The following is a 22383-nucleotide window of genomic DNA, read 5'->3' as shown; positions in this document are numbered from 1 at the left end:
TTGGATTTTAAGAAGTGTGCTACGTCGTTCCGAGTTCTCCCCGCGGCCGCGGTTTCTTCCCTTGGTATACATTATGGGATTATTTCAGCGCAGCGGCGGACTAATCTTCCCGGGCAAAATTGTTCGCTATCCTCCGCGCTCGTTTCTCGTCGCGAGACCGTGTAATAAACTTTTCTGTGCTTTACGGCCGCCGTGGCAGTAATTTCTTTAAGGCGCCGGCTATTAAGCTAAATTCTGCGAAAAGAAGGCCGCGCCGCGCCGCGCCGCTCGTCTAGTTCGTTCACTAGCTCATCCGCTAGCTCGTGATCAGCTAGAAACTACTAGAGGATCGCTATTTCGCCGATATATGTCCAAATTCTGCAGCGTAAGCTCTCTGCAACGAAAAATAGTCCTTAAACGCCATTATAAGACGAAATCAGAATGTATCAAGATAACTATTATACAAGCGCGAGATATAGTGAATTAGAAGCTTTAAACGTTCTAGTCTTTTAATAAATCCGATGCAACGTCTTCTTAACTCAAGTTAAATAAAAGAAAATCTATCATATATGAGATATCATTTTATATGAGAGAAAGAGAGAGAGAGAGAGAGCAACAAAATTTCTCGTACAGTTGAAGCTTTATCGACGTTCGTTTGAAATCTCTCTTTGGAATACTCCAATGATGCTTGACCTAATTCGCGAGGCGAGTAACTATCGCTAGCTTGATTCGTGCGTTATAAGGCGAATCTGTGTTAGAATAAAAACTGAAAGATGTCCTTTACAAAGTATAGATACTAACGTCGTATTGACCGCACTCTTATCAATTTTAATGAGACATTTTAATAATATAAATGACATTTTCCTTACGCTAGGTCATTGAGTGGCGCATAAAATTTAATGTCCTCCCTCTCTCTTTCTCTTGGTACAGTACACAGATACAGTAGATATCTGCATCTTGAATCCGTATAACGAGAGGGAGGGGTGAGGGTCGCGCGACAATCACGAAAATCGAGGTTGAGTGTTCCGCACTCGTATACATTTGATTACAACTAAGAATTGTCGAGGCACGAACGAAGCGGAGCGGCGCGGAATCGCGTGCGCGTATCACAGTCATCAAGTTGCAAAGTTAAACGAGAGAATGATATTACCTTCCCCGGTGGGATAAGAAGGATCAAAGTATAGCGGGAACGACTCGTAATCAGTAAAGCTTAAATTCAACAGCGGAATGCGTATTGTCGATCCTCATATAAGCAAATGACGTTTCACGCTCCAGTACTTGCTCAAAAGAAACTACGTGTCTCGTGTCTACTCCCCGCGGAAATTGCACCTCTTCAGAACACCTCGGAAATATTCCCGGGATATATATCCGGAACAAAGTAACTCGCGCTAATGTATACGTGACACGTGCAGCGAGAGTCGTGTCGGAGCTGCGAAGTGTGGCGAGATAAAGTACGTCTGTCGTTTTAACAAAATAACTAAAAGTACGTTTCCATCTTTCCTTCCCGCGCCCGCCGCACTGACTGTGTTTGCACTGACTCCCGATTTACAAGCTGCGCGCGCGGTAACAAATCGATTCGCCTGCAGTTTTGTATTGCGCGATTTAATTCAATATTCGGCATTTGTAAATTCATCAGGCCGAACAAATGCGTAATTAATATAACTAATTTTCGGAAGCGCGCACGCGCGGGCACGCGCACGACAGCGAGGGAAGGAGAGTTAATCTATTTGCAAAGCTATATTTGCAATATTGTCACAACAATTATGTAGATTCTTGTATCGTTTTACATGACGTGTGTTTTTTGTGTTTGACGCTCGTACCAATGAAATAAATTCCGCATGGTCAAAAGGAATATTCGATTACCGCCGATTCTCATTATCCCACGCGTACAAATTAGATTGCGCCATTATTCCGATATAAAGGGACCGAATTATTTAATCAATTCTACTCTCAATGATCGACAGTGGGATAAATAAAGCATTATTGAGACACGCGGGGGACACATACAAAATTGCGACAATTTAAATAAGGCCCGGTGCAATTTCAAAGTCGCGAAAATCGTATATATCACACTTAGTTTTGTTATACGGACAGCTTTGATTTACTGCGGTATTTACAGTGCGGTAACTCGAAAATTGTGATTTACACGTGGTTTCCCTAGCGCTGGCAGACGCATAAAACACTATAACGTGTATGGCTTCTTCCTCACTTCCTAGACTAATATTGATTAATTATCGCGTCGAGAAATTGCTGTCAAATAAGGTGCGAAATTAACATTCCTTTTCTAACTAAATTAAAGCGGTTAATTCCAACATTAAATGCGTGCTAAAAGAAAGTTAATATATTTAAATAATTACATAATTATTTAGAAGTAATAAACCAACAGCGCGGCAGAATATTCCGTTGATGAGATTGTCAATTGATAAGACTGAAATTGATACGATGCGGCGGCAACTCTTTGCAATTGCAAAGATTATAAGGCCGATAGAAAACTATTGTCAAGGGACGCGTCTTTTTAGGTTGAGAGCACTCGATGTACGTTCACCGAAAAGGAACGAGGCCGATTGTTCGTCGCGAATGACCGGCACCGACTTCCGCAACAGTCAAAGATGCTGGAAACGTAATGGAATCGGAGCTCTCTTTTTCGTTATCGTCTCATTCGATTGAGTGTTCGCACGTGTATTCGTCTTTCGCATCACGTTGATAGCGAGTCTGCGTGCGCTGCCTGAAAATGCCGGAGATATTGTGGATCAAGCAAGTTGACGAAATTGGTGGGTTGATCATATACGCAGACGGTGACATCGGTCGGTGTAATGCATCAAAATTGGCTACAATGGAGATATATGACGAATAATGAATAATTAAATAAAAAATCACGCGAGGCAATTGAACCGTGTAAATTAAATTAAAGTAAAAATATTATGGAGCACATGTAAGATATATATTTTAAGAAAAAAATAGTTTTTCAAAAAGAAACCAAAATACGGAAAGATAAAGGATACAAATAGTCTGTTAAAAAATGGGTTTGGTTATTACTATTGTAGTAAAAATAATACAGTTAATAGAAGTAAAAATTACTGGCGTTGCGTTTCGTTTTTTCCACCAGTAAAAAAACCAGTAGACGATTCTAAATAGTTCGAAACGTCATAAAGACTCCGCTCAGTCAAGGCGCGCGTGCACGCCGATTAAAGCCCCCCCTCCTCCCACTTGGGTCGTTGACCACACACGGTCCCGTTAGACAGGCGCACGTGTGCGTCGTCTGGGCCGCCTCCCCACTCTCCTCAGCTTACGGAGAGTGGGGTGAGAAGGCCGTCCAGACGGCGCACACGTGCGCCTGTCTGACGAGATCGTGTGCGGTCAATGACTCGAGCGGGGCTTTAACAGAGACGGTGTACACGTGCGCCTCGGGCCTTGGGTAATGCGGAGTCTCTCTCGATGCGTGAGACTACCGCAACGACCAGGTAGATTTTTTTGCATCGCACCGCGTCACAATCTCTCGTAACTCATTTGGGTAATTAAAAAATTAAAAGTTAAATAATAAAGTCAATAACTTTTAACTTAACTTAGTTAATTTTTAACTTTAACTAATTATTTTTGAAACACATTAACTTTAATTTATTAATTTTTTACCAAAGTGTTAAAAATATATTTGTATAAAAAAGGTTATAAAAGAAAAAATTTTTAAAGAAGGGAAAACAAAGAAAAGAAAGAATTTAACATGAAGAATAAAAAAAAGAAAATACGAGAGCAAATATACACAAAAGAATAATATACATTTTTAATAACCGCTGGAGTAAGTGTAATATTTTAAAATTTTGATATAAAATACAAATTTATTTAATAAAATATTATTTTCTTTTCTGTCTTTCAAGAAAAATCACATGTAATAGACGGATAGATATTATAAAACGTTGAATATAAAAAGGAAAAAAAATCAAATGAAAAATGAAAGAAAAAGGAAGAAAGGAGTTTTTAAATACGGAAAAAGATGAAGATGAAGAGAAGAAAGGAAAAAAAGAAGGGGAAGAGTTTAAAATTAAAAAATCTATATTTTAATAATATTTATCATTAATATAACATTTGTTGTAAAAAGTAAAGGTTAGAATCGTAACCAGCATTAAAAGATTAAAGAAACATTGCATAAATCTTACATTAAAACATTGATTACAATATTGTATAGCAGCTACAAAAAATTTCTGCAATGTTATTACAAGCTTGCGGTAATGTTGAAATGTCCGCAATTTTAAACCTGAAAATTTCTATGACGTTTCGGACTATTTAAGGTCTACTGATTTTACTAGTGAAAGAAACGAAACGTAACGCCAGTAATTTTTATTTCTGCCAACTTTATTATTTTTATTTGTAATAACCAAACTTGTTTTCAAAAGTAGAGAGAAAATCGTATGATATAATGAAGCGATCGATTGGCAAATGTCTTTATTATACTATAGTAATAATGGCGTCGTTTACTTAAGCATCGTTCATTTAATGCGACATTTCTAGATATCTTCGTCATTAAGTCAGCAATTAAAAAGAGATATCCGTGTTCTCATTGATATGCATGATAAGCGAAAGAGGTCGGCTAGAGCAAGCCCGGCTCTCGACAGTAATTGGAGCGCGAAGGGTTAAGTTGCATTTCCAGGAGGATAACGGTCATCGAACGAGAAATCCCTGTCCACGAGCACGTATCGTAATCGATGAAATCTCGATAGACGGCCTCGGCCTGCGCCTTTTATCCGCTCATTACGAGCTCTCGTGGTGTTACAAAGGATTTCGCTTCCTTACGTAACAATGCGCTCGTTTCTTGGATTTAAAAGAGGTCTCTGGCCCCAAGAGCACTTTGCTCCAGCTCATTGAAAGCTTTGATCTTGAATTAATGCAAGTCAACTGGTGGGCATAGCGATAATCGTTCCATTTATATCGAATCGACTCCATCGCTCCATTCGATGTTCACTACAATGACGAAAAGAAATTTCTCTTCAGGCATTTGTTCTTCCCGCTTTCAAGGGGTGCCGTAAGAACCTATCACCAGAGAATCCGTATTCCTTATCTCTTCCCTTTTTTAATGCACGGATCATATTAAGTTTCCCCGCAAAGTGTATCTTTCTTGATAAAGAACAAGTTATTTATTCTAATTTAACACCAAAGACGAACAAATAAGAAAAGTTTCCTCTTATTTTATTCATCTGCAATTGCGATTGTATTTCCTCCAATAGATTTAAGCGTTGAATTTAATTAAGCTTTAGTCAAGTACAGCTTCCTGTGCGGTTTCGATTCGACTCTAGACTTCCAATACACCGTCAGGTCAAATCGTAAGCCATCGATGAGCTTCTGGCGAACGCTGACAGTAAACACGATTTAGAAATCAAATATCTATTTGCGACTATGATGGCGAGTTAAGTTAATCGGTAAAATAAACACGAGTAATATCGGTATTGCCGATGCCGATATTTGCTTGGCATGGAAATGAGATGAGTACACGGCGCGTATGCCAATTTCCCAATGAACGAGTGTAAAAACAGAAATGAAAAACGAGAAGTATTTTATTTAGATATTATGAAAATCTAACTAAATTAGTTAAAAATTTAATTGAAAGAAAAAAAATGTACATTGCGGAAAAAATATGAAGATTATGAAGAAAGTGAATGTTACAAGCTGTTAGACGCACATCTTCCAATTATAATAACATCAATTCTCGATGGTAATAGTAAATTTTTTAAGAGAGAATTCGTGAGAGATTAGAGCACTCAGGAATGCCGGCCGATGTCTAGAAACGCCACGTCCAAGTTTCGAGGCAACGCCACACACCTCTGTCTCTCTCTCTCTCTCTCTCTCTCTCTCTCTCTCTCTCTCTCCCGAGCAGAATTGATTTCGAACTGGGTTACGCGGCATACATATGAATGAATCCGCGCCTCTTTTTGAACGTCGAACTCTGCGGTGCTTGGCGATTCATAGATTAAGTAAAGCACGAGCCGTAGAACACGCCCGTACCAGGACCCCGCGCACCTCGACGCATTCCTCTTCTTCGTCGAGGCGGACGTACACCTCACCCAATAAATCTGGCTCCGGCGCTGTATGATCCTCGCCGAGTTTCACACAAGAACGATAAATCCGGACGTCGCATTCGAAAGTCGGTCGATTCCGATACCGACTACGTTTCCTCCTTTTCTTGCTACCAACTAAGCAGCTGCATCGTTGTATAAACTGGCGTGCATTACCAATTCAATTGTTACAAAGTATTATGTCCCAACGTTTCTTAAACGTCCTTTGCTTTTTGTAAAATACAGAAAATACGATTGATCGTTTAAAGCGTCCCTCAAATTAGTTAATGGATCCTGAAGATTATCATTAAGCTTTGAATAATTTCTCTTCCTGCACTTTCAACCTTTGCTAAAATAACATTAGATTCTGTCTCTAATTTATTGATGAACAGATCTTGAATAGAGAATTTTTATAAATTGAATATAATTTTTTCAAGCATGTCTCACTTAAATTATAAACGTAATATTGTATAAACTTGATAAATTCTACGGGTCAACAATATTAACTCTTTCATATGTCTCGGTAACTATAAATTGGTGGGAAACTATCGTGAATAATCCAAGCGATCTAATCGCTCCCACGAGACGCGCAAGCAAAAAGAGACGACTATGGGTGAGTTATGGCTAGGCCAATCTTTCCCTCGCTTACCCCTGAGTTATATCTAATCCTTAACGATGAATTCGTCTGCCGTCATAACATCCCCAACACGTATATGTGACGTATTTGCTTAATGCGTACACCGAGCGGCATAAAATATTTCCCATTTAGGGCTTAACGAGACTACACCGCACATGACGAATGTTTAAAGAGAAAGTTCTACAGTGCGATAACGTGATCGAAACGGCGGCGTATAATAAAATAAACAAGATTCACCCCATTAGTACACGAGAATTATGTGGCGTTTTGCATTTACGAGTTTCCGCTAGCTTGCGGGAAAAAAAAAGCTGCCTGGCCGCGAGACGCGAGATCAATCTGAATTTTATCGACGCCACTCATAATGCCACGCTCTATAATCCTATTTGCTTTGCGCAAAGCTCCGTCTGCAGCTGCCCTAATTGCACGGCTGCTACAACGACCAAACATTATACATATACATGTACTAAAGACACCTGCACACTTCGTTCAATGGCACTGTCGAGAGACCATGGTGTCGCGCTGATGCCCGAGTGCACTTCCGGCGGTAACCCCTGCAGTTTGCCCGGGACAGGTGACGCCCCATTGTGTCGATAAAATATTGACACTCGATATTTCGCCTCACTCAGACTGGGCCGGAGAAAACGTAGAATCTGCTGTGTTTACATAGATGTCGTTCAATCTTCTCTCGGCCGCGTCGTCCCTAATCTACTCCCGCGAACATGTCACTTTAGTATCCTTCCATTAGCGAGATCTTATCGCGAGGGGAAAAAGAGAGGCATCCCTATGTCCCTACGTCATCCCGCATCGTTGAATTAAATTCTACACGCTTGTAACTGGTCCAAGTTAATCCTCCGATTCGTAATGTCGAATTGGTTTCGTTCGCTACCTTTGACTCATCAGGAGACAAAAACGCGAACCGGATTCTCTGTAGCTCTACCGTTAATATTGTTACTTTCTTCATTTTTTTTTCTTAAAGTTTCTCAATATTTCTCTTTTCAGTATAAAAATTGTAACTTTTCTTTCCTCCGGAAAGAAATTAGTTATCACGCAGTAACATTACGATTTGAAAATTATAAAATGTTAAAAAAGTTTTATATTGCACGCAAAAAGTAAAATTACTTTCCTGATTCAGTATTTACCTCATCACCGTTCCGTTGCACTTTTCTTTGAATTAACAAGTCGCCTTATAAAGTTAATATTTTATGAATATAATATCGCGCTATTATAATGTGACATTATACAGCGTCGATTTATAAATAATCCGAGGAAATTGTGCCGTAACGCTTTTGATATAAATAAATTGATATAAATAGAAAAGATACCAAGCGAATAATACAGATTTCTTTTCTTTGCAAATATGCGAATTTCTTTTACTCACCGTTTTGTTCCCCAAATTTTTGACACGGCAGTTGAGGTACGTGGTCTTCCCCAGCAGGGCGGTCACGTTCTTCGAGGCCGATTTGTCGAAATACGGCCCCGATCGTGTGGTCTCCTCCAGAGCATTCTGGTTGTATGTGTCGCTGTTCTTGCTGCTGCCGCCGTATGGCATGTTGTGGCAGTGCACTTCTGAAACACGAGAAACCGAAAGAAACTGTGTAAATGCGGCAATTTCGATGCTGAACGAAAAAGGACATTCGTTCGCGGCGATGTATCTTAAAGCACCATACGTATTCTTTGTTCCTGCGATTCTTGCATGCCGAATATCGAGAAGCGAAACGTAAGAAACGAATCTCCTTGTGTACAACAGCGACTGCAGTTGTCACGCATTACCATTCAGGAAACAACGTTGCGAGTTCTCCAACAAACGAAGGAAAAACTTGTTCCGTTAATAAAAAAATTATTCTCGCAGTGAATAAAAATTTTAAATGCAAAATCGATTTTCCTATCATGAAATTTTACGTTTCGCGTTATATGTATTTTATTATCTAAAGTGAAATATAACCTTTCTCAACGAATTCAATTTTTTTAATGAAAATGTTATAACGACGAGGGAAAATTAAAATGAAATAATTAACAGTAGATGCTATCATGAAAGAAAATACGTATAATGTTTATTCGTTTGTATTATAATATGCAACAAAACACTATATATATCATAGAATATAATTATGATATTAATAATAATAACAGTAATAATAATAATAATAATAATAGTAATATTACCATTGCTTGCATGAGTAGTTACCATATTATGTTAAACTATTAATTATGCTCGTTAGAAAGCAGAGCTTGCAAAGCGTAACGGTTTCTCGTTAAAGAGCAAGAGTGCGCGAATGCGCAAATACGCAAGTAATTAATGAAAAAGACCGAGGATGAGGTCTGAGATTTTAATTAAATGAACGTCAACCATTGATAAATAAAATTTGATCGAAATAAAGGAAACAATCCAGTACTACGACACTTATAGTCTCAAATGCGTAAATTGTACGACAAATTGTGGAAAAAAAGTTGATATCATAATTAGCGGGATTACAATGTAACAAGCGCTCGCTTATCGCTACAAGGTCATTGATCGCATTGCCTCTTACTGTTTGACATTTAGAGATAACCTACCCTCGTGTCAACGATTCTGCTTTTCTGTTTTTTTCTTCTTTGCACTTTTGTCTCTCTCTCTCTCTCTCTCTCTCTCTGTTTTAAAAACAAAAAATAAGAAAATCTCTTTGTCATCATTTTTATACTGCAAAGATGTTTCCATTGCGACACCGCAATAATAGCGCGCAACGGACAAAGGAAAATGGCGTGTGCATCGCGTAATGCACTTCTTCTGACGAAAGCTAGTTCGCTTTATTCAATTAAACTTCGCTAAATGCATTGCAATACCGACGATAAATGAATCGTTGAACAGAACAGCAATATAAATAATTTTCTCCGTTTCGAAAAACACTAATAAAGTTTGGGCAGTTGTCTGATATACAATTATCTTAATACAATTATCTTATAGTTTACAAACAGGAGAATATGTAAAATTTTACGTCACGTGTACGAAATAGTTCAATAGGAAATTCAAGTTTTTATTTTTACCATTCTATATCGCTCGTCTAATCGAACGTTATCGGATATATTAATGCGAGAAAAGAAGAAGAAAAAGAGCGTTGAGAAAATCGATCGATTAATGGCGCAAATATTTATACTTAACTCGGTTTATCCGAGTTAAGTGTTTTGAACTGCGAGTAAGCTGGCAATAAACTTCTCGTAGCAAAGTATCATCGTCGCGGACACCCCGGGGAGTTACGAGAATTGTTTATCGGTTCAGCAACTTCCGCGTTGAATCGACGACAAGGAAATAATTTTCTCAAGATGATATCATCTAATTTTCGCAAGTTTAAGAACTTGCTCGCTTCGTGAACCACGTTCGCCTTCTGCAGAAGGCCCACGTAGAAATCCACGCAGAAATTAATTACGATGATTCGCGCAGGGCGAATGTCCTACGTTTAAGGCAGAATTTTGTCGGAATTAAAAATGTAATTTGCAATTACCTTGCTCACCCATGCGTGTACAGGATGAACCCGGTCATCGCCACGCTTTCTATTGCCGCCTCGAATTTGTCAAACTCGTTCAAACGGACTTTAAACGAACCGAGGTGTTTGGAAAGTAGCTAACGCTACGAATTATTACGCTTTTGTGCGGCGCAGCTTATTCATCTCAGTCGACCTGATCGAGCGAGAGAGAGAGAGAGAGAGAGAGAGAGAGAGAGAGAAGATATAATTGGCTGTCGTTGCAGCTGCGATCCCAAAAGGGTGACCGACCGGCTGGTAGCGTCGAGCGGGCCAGCCCGGCTCGTTTCCGCCGAGCCTCGCTATCATACGCTAGTTACGCTCTATTGCCAGGAACTCGGCGAGTATATAATCGAATTTCGTCGCTCTTGATTAGGCCGTGATTACACGAGGAGACGCGCTCGCGGCTGATGCGGCAAATATTGAATCTCGGCGCGACGGCGACGGCGGGCGCATAATCCGGCCCGTTTTCTCTTAGCAGCGACACTTTAGGCGCTTCCGAACGTCGCCGGTTATCCCCTCGGGTGGCCGCTGCAGAACTTTATCCGCGACTTTCGTATCGCGAATTCTCCACGGTGTTACTCAACGTTAATCCGTTTTCCTTCACTCCCCGATCCCTTCGCGCTTCTTCGCGCAATCAGCCCCGTCCCGTCGCCGCGTCGTTAGATAATATTCACGCGAGAATCCTGTCGCTCTGCCATTGAACAAAGACATAAAACGAACGGGCTACAAAACTTTCCAGAAACGATAATCAATTATACATGTCGAAGCCGGTTACCATGGCAGAAATATCAAATACGAATGGAAAGCGTCCGCGAGAGTTTCAACGTAACGTTTTCTTTAGTAAAGACTAGCGTTCACAGACGAAACTGTCATAATAATGATAAAACAGCAATGAGCTTTCAAAGTCTCGCGTTACATCTCTCAAAGAATAATGAGATATCCTTTTTAATCACCGGTGAAATGTTATCACTCGTAGTTGTCAGTGTTGATTTTAATCTTATGCGCGGTTTTACTCAATTCCCAATCGCTATTTCCGCGCTGATCTAAAAATGACGATGATAATGATAAACTCGTCGAATTCCCTTCGCGGGCTACGTTAATATTATATACAATGTTATCTTTTACGTACGTATGTGGAACAAATACGCTTCATCGTGATTGCGGCGTATGTAACGAACGAAACTTTTCTTGTAGCGAGTCGCGCGCGCGCGACAAGTTTCTTTATTAAATTTAGCGAAAGGCTACGAGCAATTTCGACGGGTCTGTTTTATTTGGCGACAAGAAATTCGAGCTCTTACGGAAGGCCGCTAGAATTGGCCAAGTTTGGAACGAACGGGTTACAAGAGCCGACCATGCTCGTACAATGGGCTCAAGCTAATTTAATTATGAGTCAACGCCATTGACCACTTTTCCAAGACCTCGCAATCTGTCCCATTTCCTCAATTTCCTTTCTTTCGTTCGGTCATACGCCCATGACCAGCGTTTTGCTTTTAACTTAATTTAGAAGAAATGCAAATTCTATTTAAAAACATGGGATATACCTTATCATTTAATAAAGGTACCATCCAATTTTTTTTTTTTTTTTTTTTGTATAAATCTAAAGTGGGAGGGTTTTTTTAACCGCAACCCAATTAAATAATTTAATGCATTTTCCGCAAAAATAAATGTTTTTTTTTCGTGTGGAATTAACAAGGTAATACACAAAGTGGAAAATGAGATAATAGAAAAGACCGAAAATTACTAGGAGTGAGAAAGTATTGTATAACGTTTCGCGCGCCATCGTTCACCGTTGTTTCTCGTCTTTGTTCCTAATCTACGGTTTATCATCTGTATTGCGTCGTCGACAAAAATGAGAATTTATCGCGTTGACTCGCGAGAACGAGCGTAAATCCGCGCACTTCCTCTTGGCGCTTAACGGACACGCTAACGCGCCGTCAGATAGCAATAGCAGGTTTAATCGTGATACTTGTAGCGCGTTTATCTCACTCGATGGTCCATTAAATCCCGTGGCTTGCGGATAATATCGAGTTATGGCTGACGAGCCGCGGAATGCGCGCATCAGCGATTCCCCGGCGCATTTCGAATTACACGCTCTGGCTTCTGAGCCGCCGCTCCGGGTCGAGACGCAGGGTGAGCGCGCGCGCGCGCTTCGTTTCGTTTCGATTCGATTCTACCGGGATGATCACACCGACGCTCCTTCATGATCCCCCCGAATCAAGAAGCGCGGCAATGCTTTCGCCTTTTGCGACTGTTTCGCGAAGGACGTATGTAGACACGCGCGAGGCCCGGTGCAGTAGTGGGTCGCGTCCTTGCAACTAAATCCTCTCCTAAATTTCGAGATTTTACGGTCCGCGAAGTCGAAGCCACCTCGTAAAATATCTGCGGCGATGGAAAGTCGGACAGGATAAGGAGACACAACCCTGGATAGGCGAGAGGCGCGCGAGCGACATCGGGGACGAGATGTAGCGCCAGTAAAAGCTAAGCAAGAAGAGGAGAAATAGAGTCGTAGAGTTATCTTTCAATCTATTCCGAAACCCACCCTTACCTACCCGGGCGAGGTCGTCGAGTAGACAACGCCGCGCCGCGCCGTCTCTCTCCTGTTTTAAAATTTAAATTCACAACTTTTGCTTAAACACCTAGTAGATTGACCAGCAGCTGCAGTCCCGTCCTTTCGTTTTTTGCTTCAAGCACGCAGTGCATCACCAACTACTCGCCCGCGTTCCCAACAATTCACGAGTGCGCGAATTCAATTATTATTATTATAAACTAATGTTAGAGATTATGCTGTTACAAGTTTTGAATTACTGATTCTTCACTTCGAAACCTTGTTAGTCTGTATAAGTAGTATTGTCAAATTACGTTAATTTCTGAATGAACGAAACTTGAAACGCGGCATGCAAGTAAGAAACTTTGCTCGATACTGGTATAGAGACGGCGGAAAGGCTTGCACAAAGGCCCGAATCTATCCTAAATTGTCTTTCTCCTTCCAAGTAAATTGGCCCCGGCATTAGCGATCCCGCTATGCAATTCCGATGGCTGTGCCTCTCGTCCGAGTTACACAAGCGCGGCAAAGTTTACCTATTATTGGCCGAGACTGAAATTATGGACTTCTCCCCCTCTCCCTCCACCTCCCCTCTCGTGTTAAAGCTTGGCTTTGCCAACTGATCGCAAGACATCGCACGTAGTACGTTCAACATACACATAGCTTCCGCCAAGAATTCGCCGCGGGAACGGAATAATTGCCAAGGGAGTAAAATTTGCCGCGATAGCGGAATGTAAGCTTGATGGCTAATGTGTTATGGTCGACACCGCCGCCGCCGGCTTCCGTACCAGTAACAAACGATTTTATATTGTTTGTAGGTAGATACGTCTTAATGGAAAATAAATGTCGCCGGGAATGGTCGTTACTTTAAACCAAACGTTGCGGGAATTACGGAGAGAAATAGAGTAACGTAATAAATAACGCGCAACGAGATACTGTACCAATCGTACACATCCCTCGTACAACATGTAACCGATTGCTTTTATTATATTAAAATCAATTGCGTCAATAAACTGCATTAATTTTAATTGCTGATCGAAATAACTAATAAAACAAAAACTAATGTAAAAGAAGACATTTGTAACAAATTTGTAATACTTGTCAAACGACATTGTGTAACTTATTGTTACAATGATTTAGACATTGGTTTCAGTGGCAATAATATTTTTTATTTTATCTCGTATTACGAAAAGAGATTTCTAAAAAATCTGAAATGATTATTAATAAAAGAATTTTATTAATTTCCTTCGATTTACGTATATTCAGATATTGTTCAATAGGCTTAGTAATTAATAATATTTTTTATTTCATCTCGTATTACGAAAAAAGATTTCTAAAAAATCTAAAATAATTATTAATAAAAAAATTTTATTAATTTCCTTCGATTCACGTATATTCAGATATTTTTCGATAGGCTTAATAATTAGAAGTGAATATATTTAAAAGACTTGAGAGTATCCCAATGTGGTGTACATCATTCTCTCTCTCTTTTTCCCAGATAAAATAGTACGATCGATAGGGAATACACAGAGTGTCCAACCAAAACCGTTCAAAGTGTGTCGCAAGAGAATCAACTCGAAAGGTTTATGATTGTCCCGCGCGTCGGAGTGCGAGAATTCTCGTGCGCAGCGGGCAGGCAAGGATTTTCGATGGAGGATGCAGCGGGTGTGTAAAATGTCCTAGCTAGGTGCAGAGGCAAGAGCTCTCGGTTCGGAGCCATGCCGTTCGGGACGGGTCTCGCCGATAAATAAGCTTGACCGTGGGGTGTCATATTTCTTTGTCGTGCCGTTGCGCCAACGCGCTATCTCGCGGTGCACGGTGCGGATATTATTTACGATCCGCCCGGGGGAGATTTATTATGGAATTGATTTCCCGCACGGCCGATCGGATTAATTTTCACTTTCGAGATGCGCGCGTGAACGCCGCGATTGGCTGCCATTTGTTTTGCACGGAACAGGAACGAACGCGCGAAATTCGCCGGTTCTGTTCCATGCCCCTTCCCTTCCCTTCCCTTCCCTTCCCTTCTGTGCGTGTCGGCAAGATGAATATCCGATCCAAGCGTATCAAAAACACCTGGCGTGGGAGAAAGGCAACAAATGTGGCGCGACGCGATCCGCGATCCACTCTCTTGACAATTGTTGCAAGAACGTGACAAAGCACTTTACAGTTTGCACAATACGTTTGCATGATAAGAGTTTAAAAAGAAGTATCAGTGTAACAGATAATAACAGTCATGTTTCGCAGAAAACATATTAAGAAGACAATAAGTAGATGAATAGAATTTTTTTATTATCTACCTTTTTATCGCGTGTATGATAATTTTGAAATTATATTTACCGTTGTTGACTACGAGAACGACAGACGCTGTCGACGAAGCGACAGACCGCGTCCGATGAAACAAACAGACCACCTGTGAACGCGTCATTAAGTCTTCATTCAATAGCCTGACTCTTTGGGATAAGGCAAGAAAGCGCGTATTTTTGAGGGCTCATTAGTCTAACGAGCACTTAGTCACGTAGAGATGCGTCTAGATGCAAGAAGCTCTCATTATCGTTCGTTGCCGCCACTGGTTCGCAGCAAGAAGTTCGCAGCGCAGCGTTAGATATCCGTGACGCGTGATGCTTGGGAGAACCTTAGAAAAGCTGCCTTCCAAGTTACAACTTGGTACTTAGTCTCGCATTTACCATATCTCAGTTATCTCGTTTATGGTTGCTAAGGTCGATTACAGGCTGCAATTTCGGGACGTTATCTATATCATGGATGAATCCTGACAGCCTTGTGACAGAGTGATAATCTTCGACAAAGAAAACAGATAACGACGCTTAGATGTACACTAGCGATTCGACGCTTATCCCACAAACGCTTCATCGTTTCTCGCGTAAATACTATAGTCGCCTCGTTCATCTTGTCGGGAAACGACGCTGTGCTGAGTTGTCGTCACGTCGTCGTTGTTGAGAACGAGCGAGCGCGAGAGCGAGAAAGAGAGAGAGAGAGAGAGGGGGAAGTAGAGTGTGAGTAAGGTATGAAGCAGTCCGTTGAATGAAATTTGCAATGGAAATTTAATCTGACTCGATTCGTCCCGCGTAGCCGGCAGTCCTCTCCTTAACGCCAGTCATTGTTATGTTTTGTGGAATTTTCGACAGGGAATTGTGCGCCTCGGGAAAAGAAGGCGGCAATATCGCCCAACGTCTCTCTTTCTTTCCGGCTTCTCGACCAACTCCGTAATTATGTATTCCGCTGAGAGACGATGGGCTCTTCTGAATATCACGCAGCCAAGAACTATCGTGCAGAATGAATCATCATCGTTTAACGAAACGTAGAACGAATACGCACGATATGATGCTCTTATCTCTTCTTTGATGAAAACGTTATTATTCCAGCTGATACAGCTGATACGTGTATAGATAAGATAATTCTCTAATAATATCGGTTGATTTATGACGCAAGTCTTTACATATTATTGCAATTAAACTTTAATTGCAGTTCTTTAACTGATATCTCGTATGTACAAAATCAAAATAACTTCGCAATTGATTTACAACTAATATAAACAATCCGAGCAAAATAAGAAACTCCTTGAAATATATAATAGTAAACGATAGAAAAAATCTACAGCAAGTAAGATACAAAAAAATGTGTAAATCTCGCTGTAAGTCCGAAAACTTTAAGCAAGATTGAGAATGTTACTTTATAAAACGCGTTACTTAGAAGCTAGTTACTTTTTTTGTTACTTTCTCACAAAACTTTGATGGCCTCTTTTTTAGAGTGACATCCAACTGTCGATATTTGATTAGCACAAAATCTACAGTAGTGGTTTTAGTTAATTTCAATATGATTTAAGCATGTAGGTACTGATTTGTAACTCGATCCTAACTTCTGATTCATTACTAATCGCTTATTGTAGAAAGAGTAGTCATAACGGCAAGTAACGCATTATTTTTTCACCCTAACTTTAAATTAATCAACATTTAATATTAACGCATTTTAATATAAGCAAAAAAAGAGAGAGAAAGCATAAAATATTATTCGTAAAACTGCTACAATATTTATAAGCCACATGAAATATACGGATGAAATCCTCTACAAAAACAGATATAATGTACGCTGATATTAAAATTTAACAACACGACGCAAAACGAAAGTTTTCACTAGCACTAACTCAAAGTTCTTTCTCGTTAAAACTATTACGCGATACACTATTTAGATACACTATTTAGACAACATCATGACTTTAAATTGCCTCTCTTCACCGTTAACTGAACTAGCCACTTAAATACAACATTACCAGTAATTATGCAAAATCCCTTTACTTGGAAAAATCGCAAGAGACGTTTTTCTGTCAGCCAATCCAAAACCTGTCTAACTCACCCTGGGAGGAAGACAGGGAGCGAGGAGGTGCTAGAAGCTACAGAATGGACTCGTACTTTCGCAATGTAGAACGAAGGTACGAACGTTTTTGGGGTATGAGGCTTTAATGTTCTTTTATCGCGCTGCGAAATAAATTTTCTACTGAAATTGCATTATTGAGAGAGAATTTTAATACGCTTCACAAAATCATGTATGTAGATTCAAGTCTTACATTGTATGATCATTTTATGCTTGCATTTCTGCTTCGTCTCATGTATTCATGATATTCTCAGTAAATATTATTTAGACTCTTACCGCTAAATTTATTCATTATTTTTCTTATCAATTATAGCAAACAATTGAATATAAGGGGCATTTGAATTTCATAACTTTTCACTGATCTCGTTATAGTTGACGTTTGTGAAGTGATAATATAAGCTTTACATATTTAACTTTCAAGCAGCTACTTGAAAACGTCAACCGCGATTATTTTTTAAATTTTTCTCTCAGAAGAACAACACAGAATATCTCTTCTAAGTAGAGAATGCTAATGCTATTTTTATTCGACAGCAGCACCATCGGGACGTACTTTACCGGACCGGAAAAACGTCAACTTTCTCAGGCACAGAACTCAATTCGTTCCGTTAGTACACAATAAAAAGATTTTTTTTATTCTTGTATTCATGATCTAATTTAAATCCTTATAAATAACGATAAAACACGTTACGTCATATTACGCAAGAATATTTTCGTACTGATTTATCTAATAAGGTCTATTATTATAAATTGCCAAAAAATTATTTAAACTATCTTCTTGGTCTCTTATTTCTTTTCTCTAGGAAGAAATAAGAAATTTTTTCGTAAAAAAATTTTTCATGCAACAGATACTTTTATTGTGATTTAACTGTGAAATTTACAGACAACATTTAGCGGAAAGTATAATATGCATTTATGCTGTGGGAAGTAAGAATTTATATAATCGGTTATCCACAAATATGAGGCGTAAATTACAATGTAATACATATAGACGTGCGTTTGTGTACAGACTACACTTTACAATGACGTTCAAGGTAAACGGACTTTGCTTGGTTACGTAATTCTACAGTGGATATCTCATCGAGATGGTCCAGTACCGTACAGTGAAAGGTAGATCCGTTATTCATATAACCCATCACCCAAATAGTGCGATTCAAAAATTTCTGAACATGATAATCAAAAACAAAATCGAAGCAAAAAAGATAAGGATATCCTATCCTTTCCTATATATTCATCATTTATTTACACATTCTTAATTTTTAATAGTAAAATAAACAAATAAATCTTCTTTTGTCAATATTTGGAAATAATATTTGCTATTTTTTTATGTGTTTCATCTAAATATTTAAACTTAAAGCTTATTTGATAATTGATATCATCAATTACATTAATAATCATTACTACAATTAAATTTTATTGTACTTTATTACGTTATATTATCTTTGATTTTTTTTTCAACACTTATTAAATTTCATCGAAATTAATTTTCTTAGGCGCAATTATAAGTTTACAAGTATAATAGTTTCCCAATACAATTGCAGAAGGTGGTACTCAAAAATATATCAGAAATTAAATCAAACGATTAGTTTATATTTATAAATATGTATTACATATTTAATTTATTCTAATTATTTTATTATATACATGTTATATATATTATATATATGTAAATACACACATATGATATACACATTTAATTTCATAGACTCTATGAAATTAAATGTGTATCTATAATAATAGTAAAATAATAATTATTTAATTATGTAATAATAAAATATTACTTAAATGTAATTATTAAAATATCAAAAAAAAAAAAAATTTCAATAACTTTTGTAGAATTATTAGACATTAAATAATTAGACTGTTTTATGACTCATGATCATATAACTTTTGTATTACGCACGGTCCTGAGAAGATGTGTAGCGCTCCTTAGGTTTGCCGTCCGGCGGCGCCCTTGCTAAGGCGCGAGTAGAGTCCCTAGAAGTAGAGAGTCTGGACATCTGCCCCTAAAATGTCGGTGATGAATATGTCAATGTATGTATGTGAGCTTTATGTGTGTGTATGTTTATCATTGTGTGCACTTGAACGTGTTGTATGCTGTTATCGCATTGGCTAAAGAAGATTAAACAGGGATCCGTATTGGTGCTGCCATTTTACAATTAGATGCACAATCACGTACATCCAATCACGTGGAACCCCGAGACGTCCAGACTCTCTACTTCAAGGGACTCTAGGCGCGAGCGGTGGGAGGGAAGCAATAGGCGTGCGTCGAAAAATCCGGCCGAAAGTTGCAACTAGCTGACAGCACTGATGTAGAGCGTACTTATGCAATAACGTGTAATCGAATTGAATCGTTATATAACAAGGTGAGATTAGCTCTTTTTGCTTGAAGATCGTTAATAATACGAGAATCAGCTGCAGATTGACTCAGTGAGCGTCCGTCACTCGCGCGGTGTACATCACAAACATACTCGACAAGTATATCGAACAAACACTGCTCGACTAAAAATGTCTCACAGTGAAGATGTCCAGAGATGGATAAAAAATGTGATGTCAAAAATTATGGAGAGTTTCGGGCCAAACATCGATGAAGCTCGATACGAGATAACCAAGCCAGACGGCGAACTTTATATGTCCACTATGTATTACGCGTGCGTGAAGTTTAAAAATAGAATGACGAGTCAGAATGAAGAATGGTACATGATACTGAAGAGACCTATACAGGAGGAGCAACAGAGACAAAGAACCAACTGTGACTTACAATTTCGTAACGAAATTTTGTTTTATCGTACGTATGCCCAACCGGATGAGAACTTTCCGAGATGTTTCTACGCTGACGAAAGGCCACCCACTGACTCGATAATCGCTTTGGAAAACCTCAATAAACGAGGATATTGTCTTTGTCCATGCAAGACCGATGTTCCTATGGAGTACACGTTGGCAGCTGTGCGCGAATTGGGACGATTCCACGGCAAAGGATACGTCATGAAGGAACTACAAAAGGACAAATTTTTTGATATCATGAAACAGTTTCAAGAAGCTAGGTTTGGCAAGACAAATGAAGAGTTTAGGTTACTTGTTAATTCTCAGGCAACGCGAGTAGTGGAATATCTTCGCAATCATGGTTATGATGTAACTTTCTGCGACAAAATAGAAGCTGTTCTCTTGAATGCATTCGACAGAGTGATGTTGGAGACGATTAAACCGCTAGAGCCTTTAGCCACACTGTGTCACGGTGATTTTACATTGAATAACATTCTTTTCAAGAAGGAAGATGATGGACAACAACATGCGATGCTAATCGACTTTGCACTTATTGGATACTTAAATCCTGTTGTCGACCTTTCTACATATCTTTGTTTGTGTTTTTCCAATGAAATAAAAAACAAGTTCTCTGAGATAATGCAAACTTATCACAATGCTTTGAAAGAGTATTTAGAGAAGGCTGGCGTTTGGGATGTCAAAAAATACTCATACAACGCTTTATTGGATGATTACAAGAGGGGTGCTCTTTTCGGTTTTGTTATCGCATCTTTCTTCTTGGCAAAAGAATTGGGATACTACGAAATAGAACAAGTGATATACTTGGAAACAACGGAATTTCATAAATTTATCAAATATCAAGGCGGAGATGAAGTATCTAAGATATTAGCTGATATGTTGCTGCATTTGAAAGATGTTGGTTGTTTGGAACATTTTTTATAATCTATTCTAGAATATACGATACACCTATCCAGCGAGAAATGATAATGGAATCGACATCCAATCGATGATTTCGACATCGATTCGACATACATGATATTTAAGTTAAGAGTACTATTTTGGCTTTATGACTGTGTTTCAAGTCCGATGAATATGCGGCGCATAGTAAAATGTAAAAATTAAAAATTATTATTTGGCAACAAGAACTGTTGTGATTGACATAGGCCTTTTATTCTTGCATTTTGATATTTATGTATACGTGATACGCACAATAATTAGACAAAACTACACAAAATTTTTTGGAAATAAACTGGAACCAGAATAGACATTTCTTATAAATTTTGATGTATCAAATCCGAATCGGTAAATAAAAATGCTTCATCACGTCACGTTTTTGACAATTTTTGAAAATTCGTAAACGACGGGTGCTGGAAACTTTGAAATTGACAAATTAAAGTTAGAACATTTTAATTTAAAATAAAAATACCGAATCTTTTACCGTAAGATTCGGATTTAGCGAGATCTATAAAAAACACTTTGGTTCCAGTTAATTTCTAAAAAAATTTTTGTTGCTTATTATTATTAATGTTGTATCAATATATTGCAGTAATTAGAGTACATGATTATATAAATTTAAAAAAATTTCCAAGTACACAAATATGATCCAGATATATGTAATGTGTGAAAAGAAAGAATAAATCGTGACTACAATAGCATATGTATATTGCATACTAGGTATACTCTAATTCTAGTAATTATATGTAGGAGATTAGACTTCTGCTTGTGCCAGCGTGTTCTTCGCGAGGCCTATTATGAGTATTATTTGTAAACTAGGATAACGGTGACGAAAGACCAAGAAGGTCAGGAGAGTGAACGGTGAGCGAGCAGAATGTATCGAGACACCGAACAAATACACATTGTGAGAACAAGTCGAAATTTGTCGAATGTACCCGCGCTTCCAAACTTCTTTTTGTAATTTTATTCTCTTCAAAATAAATTTTTAAGTTAACTTTTACGCTCGTTTTTACTTTCACCCGAGCACTTCCTACACACACACACACACACACACGCACGTACACGCACACGCACACGCATACGCACGCGCACATACACACACACATATGCAATTTTTCTACAAAACTAATTAAGAGACAATGCAATGCTCGTTATTGTAATACTCGTTACATTACACACAATTATAAATTACAATCAAAAAGTAGTGTATATACATGTTTCACTATATGAGTATTCTACAAATTAGAATTAAAATATTGTTTGTATTTTATAAATATATTATACGTATTATACGGGCGCGTTTTCTTCTTTCATATTATGTTTATAACACCAAATATAATAATTAAATTTATAATAATAAACATAATTTTATCCATAATATTAGATATAATTATATTTTACTCATATTTTTAGAACAGCAATAATTCTAAAATGTAGGAAAATTATAACGGTTTCTTCTGATATACATACAAAAAAGAATATTTTACTTTTCATATTGTAGACGTCTGTTAGAAATATAAGTAGGTTAGATATAAGCGTTAGATGTAAGATGTTGGTTATAATAGATGAGGATACCGAGCGATGGCG

The 22383-nt window shown here is 38.5% G+C and overlaps 2 protein-coding genes across 6 annotated transcripts in view; one reads left to right on the top strand and one right to left on the bottom strand.

The window, feature by feature from the left end:
* LOC105200821 (zwei Ig domain protein zig-8) overlaps positions 1–22383 on the bottom strand; it is a 308484-nt gene that overhangs the window by 110288 nt on the left and 175813 nt on the right. For all 5 annotated transcript variants that reach the window (XM_011168567.3, XM_011168568.3, XM_011168569.3 and 2 more), the window contains one exon: positions 8036–8223. In XM_011168567.3, coding sequence (XP_011166869.1) covers positions 8036–8223 — 188 coding nt within the window. The remainder of the gene's footprint in view (positions 1–8035; positions 8224–22383) is intronic.
* LOC105200820 lies at positions 19491–21785 on the top strand. Its single transcript, XM_011168566.3, has one exon. It carries the CDS (start codon positions 19588–19590, stop codon positions 20782–20784), a length of 1197 nt encoding a protein of 398 aa, XP_011166868.1. The 5' UTR covers positions 19491–19587; the 3' UTR covers positions 20785–21785.

The sequence above is a fragment of the Solenopsis invicta genome, chromosome 2 (genome assembly GCF_016802725.1).
Source record: "Solenopsis invicta isolate M01_SB chromosome 2, UNIL_Sinv_3.0, whole genome shotgun sequence".
In the NCBI taxonomy this organism is placed as follows: Eukaryota; Metazoa; Arthropoda; class Insecta; order Hymenoptera; family Formicidae; genus Solenopsis; species Solenopsis invicta.
The sequence above is the reverse complement of the archived record's forward strand: the minus strand, read 5'-3'. Positions and strand labels throughout refer to the sequence as shown.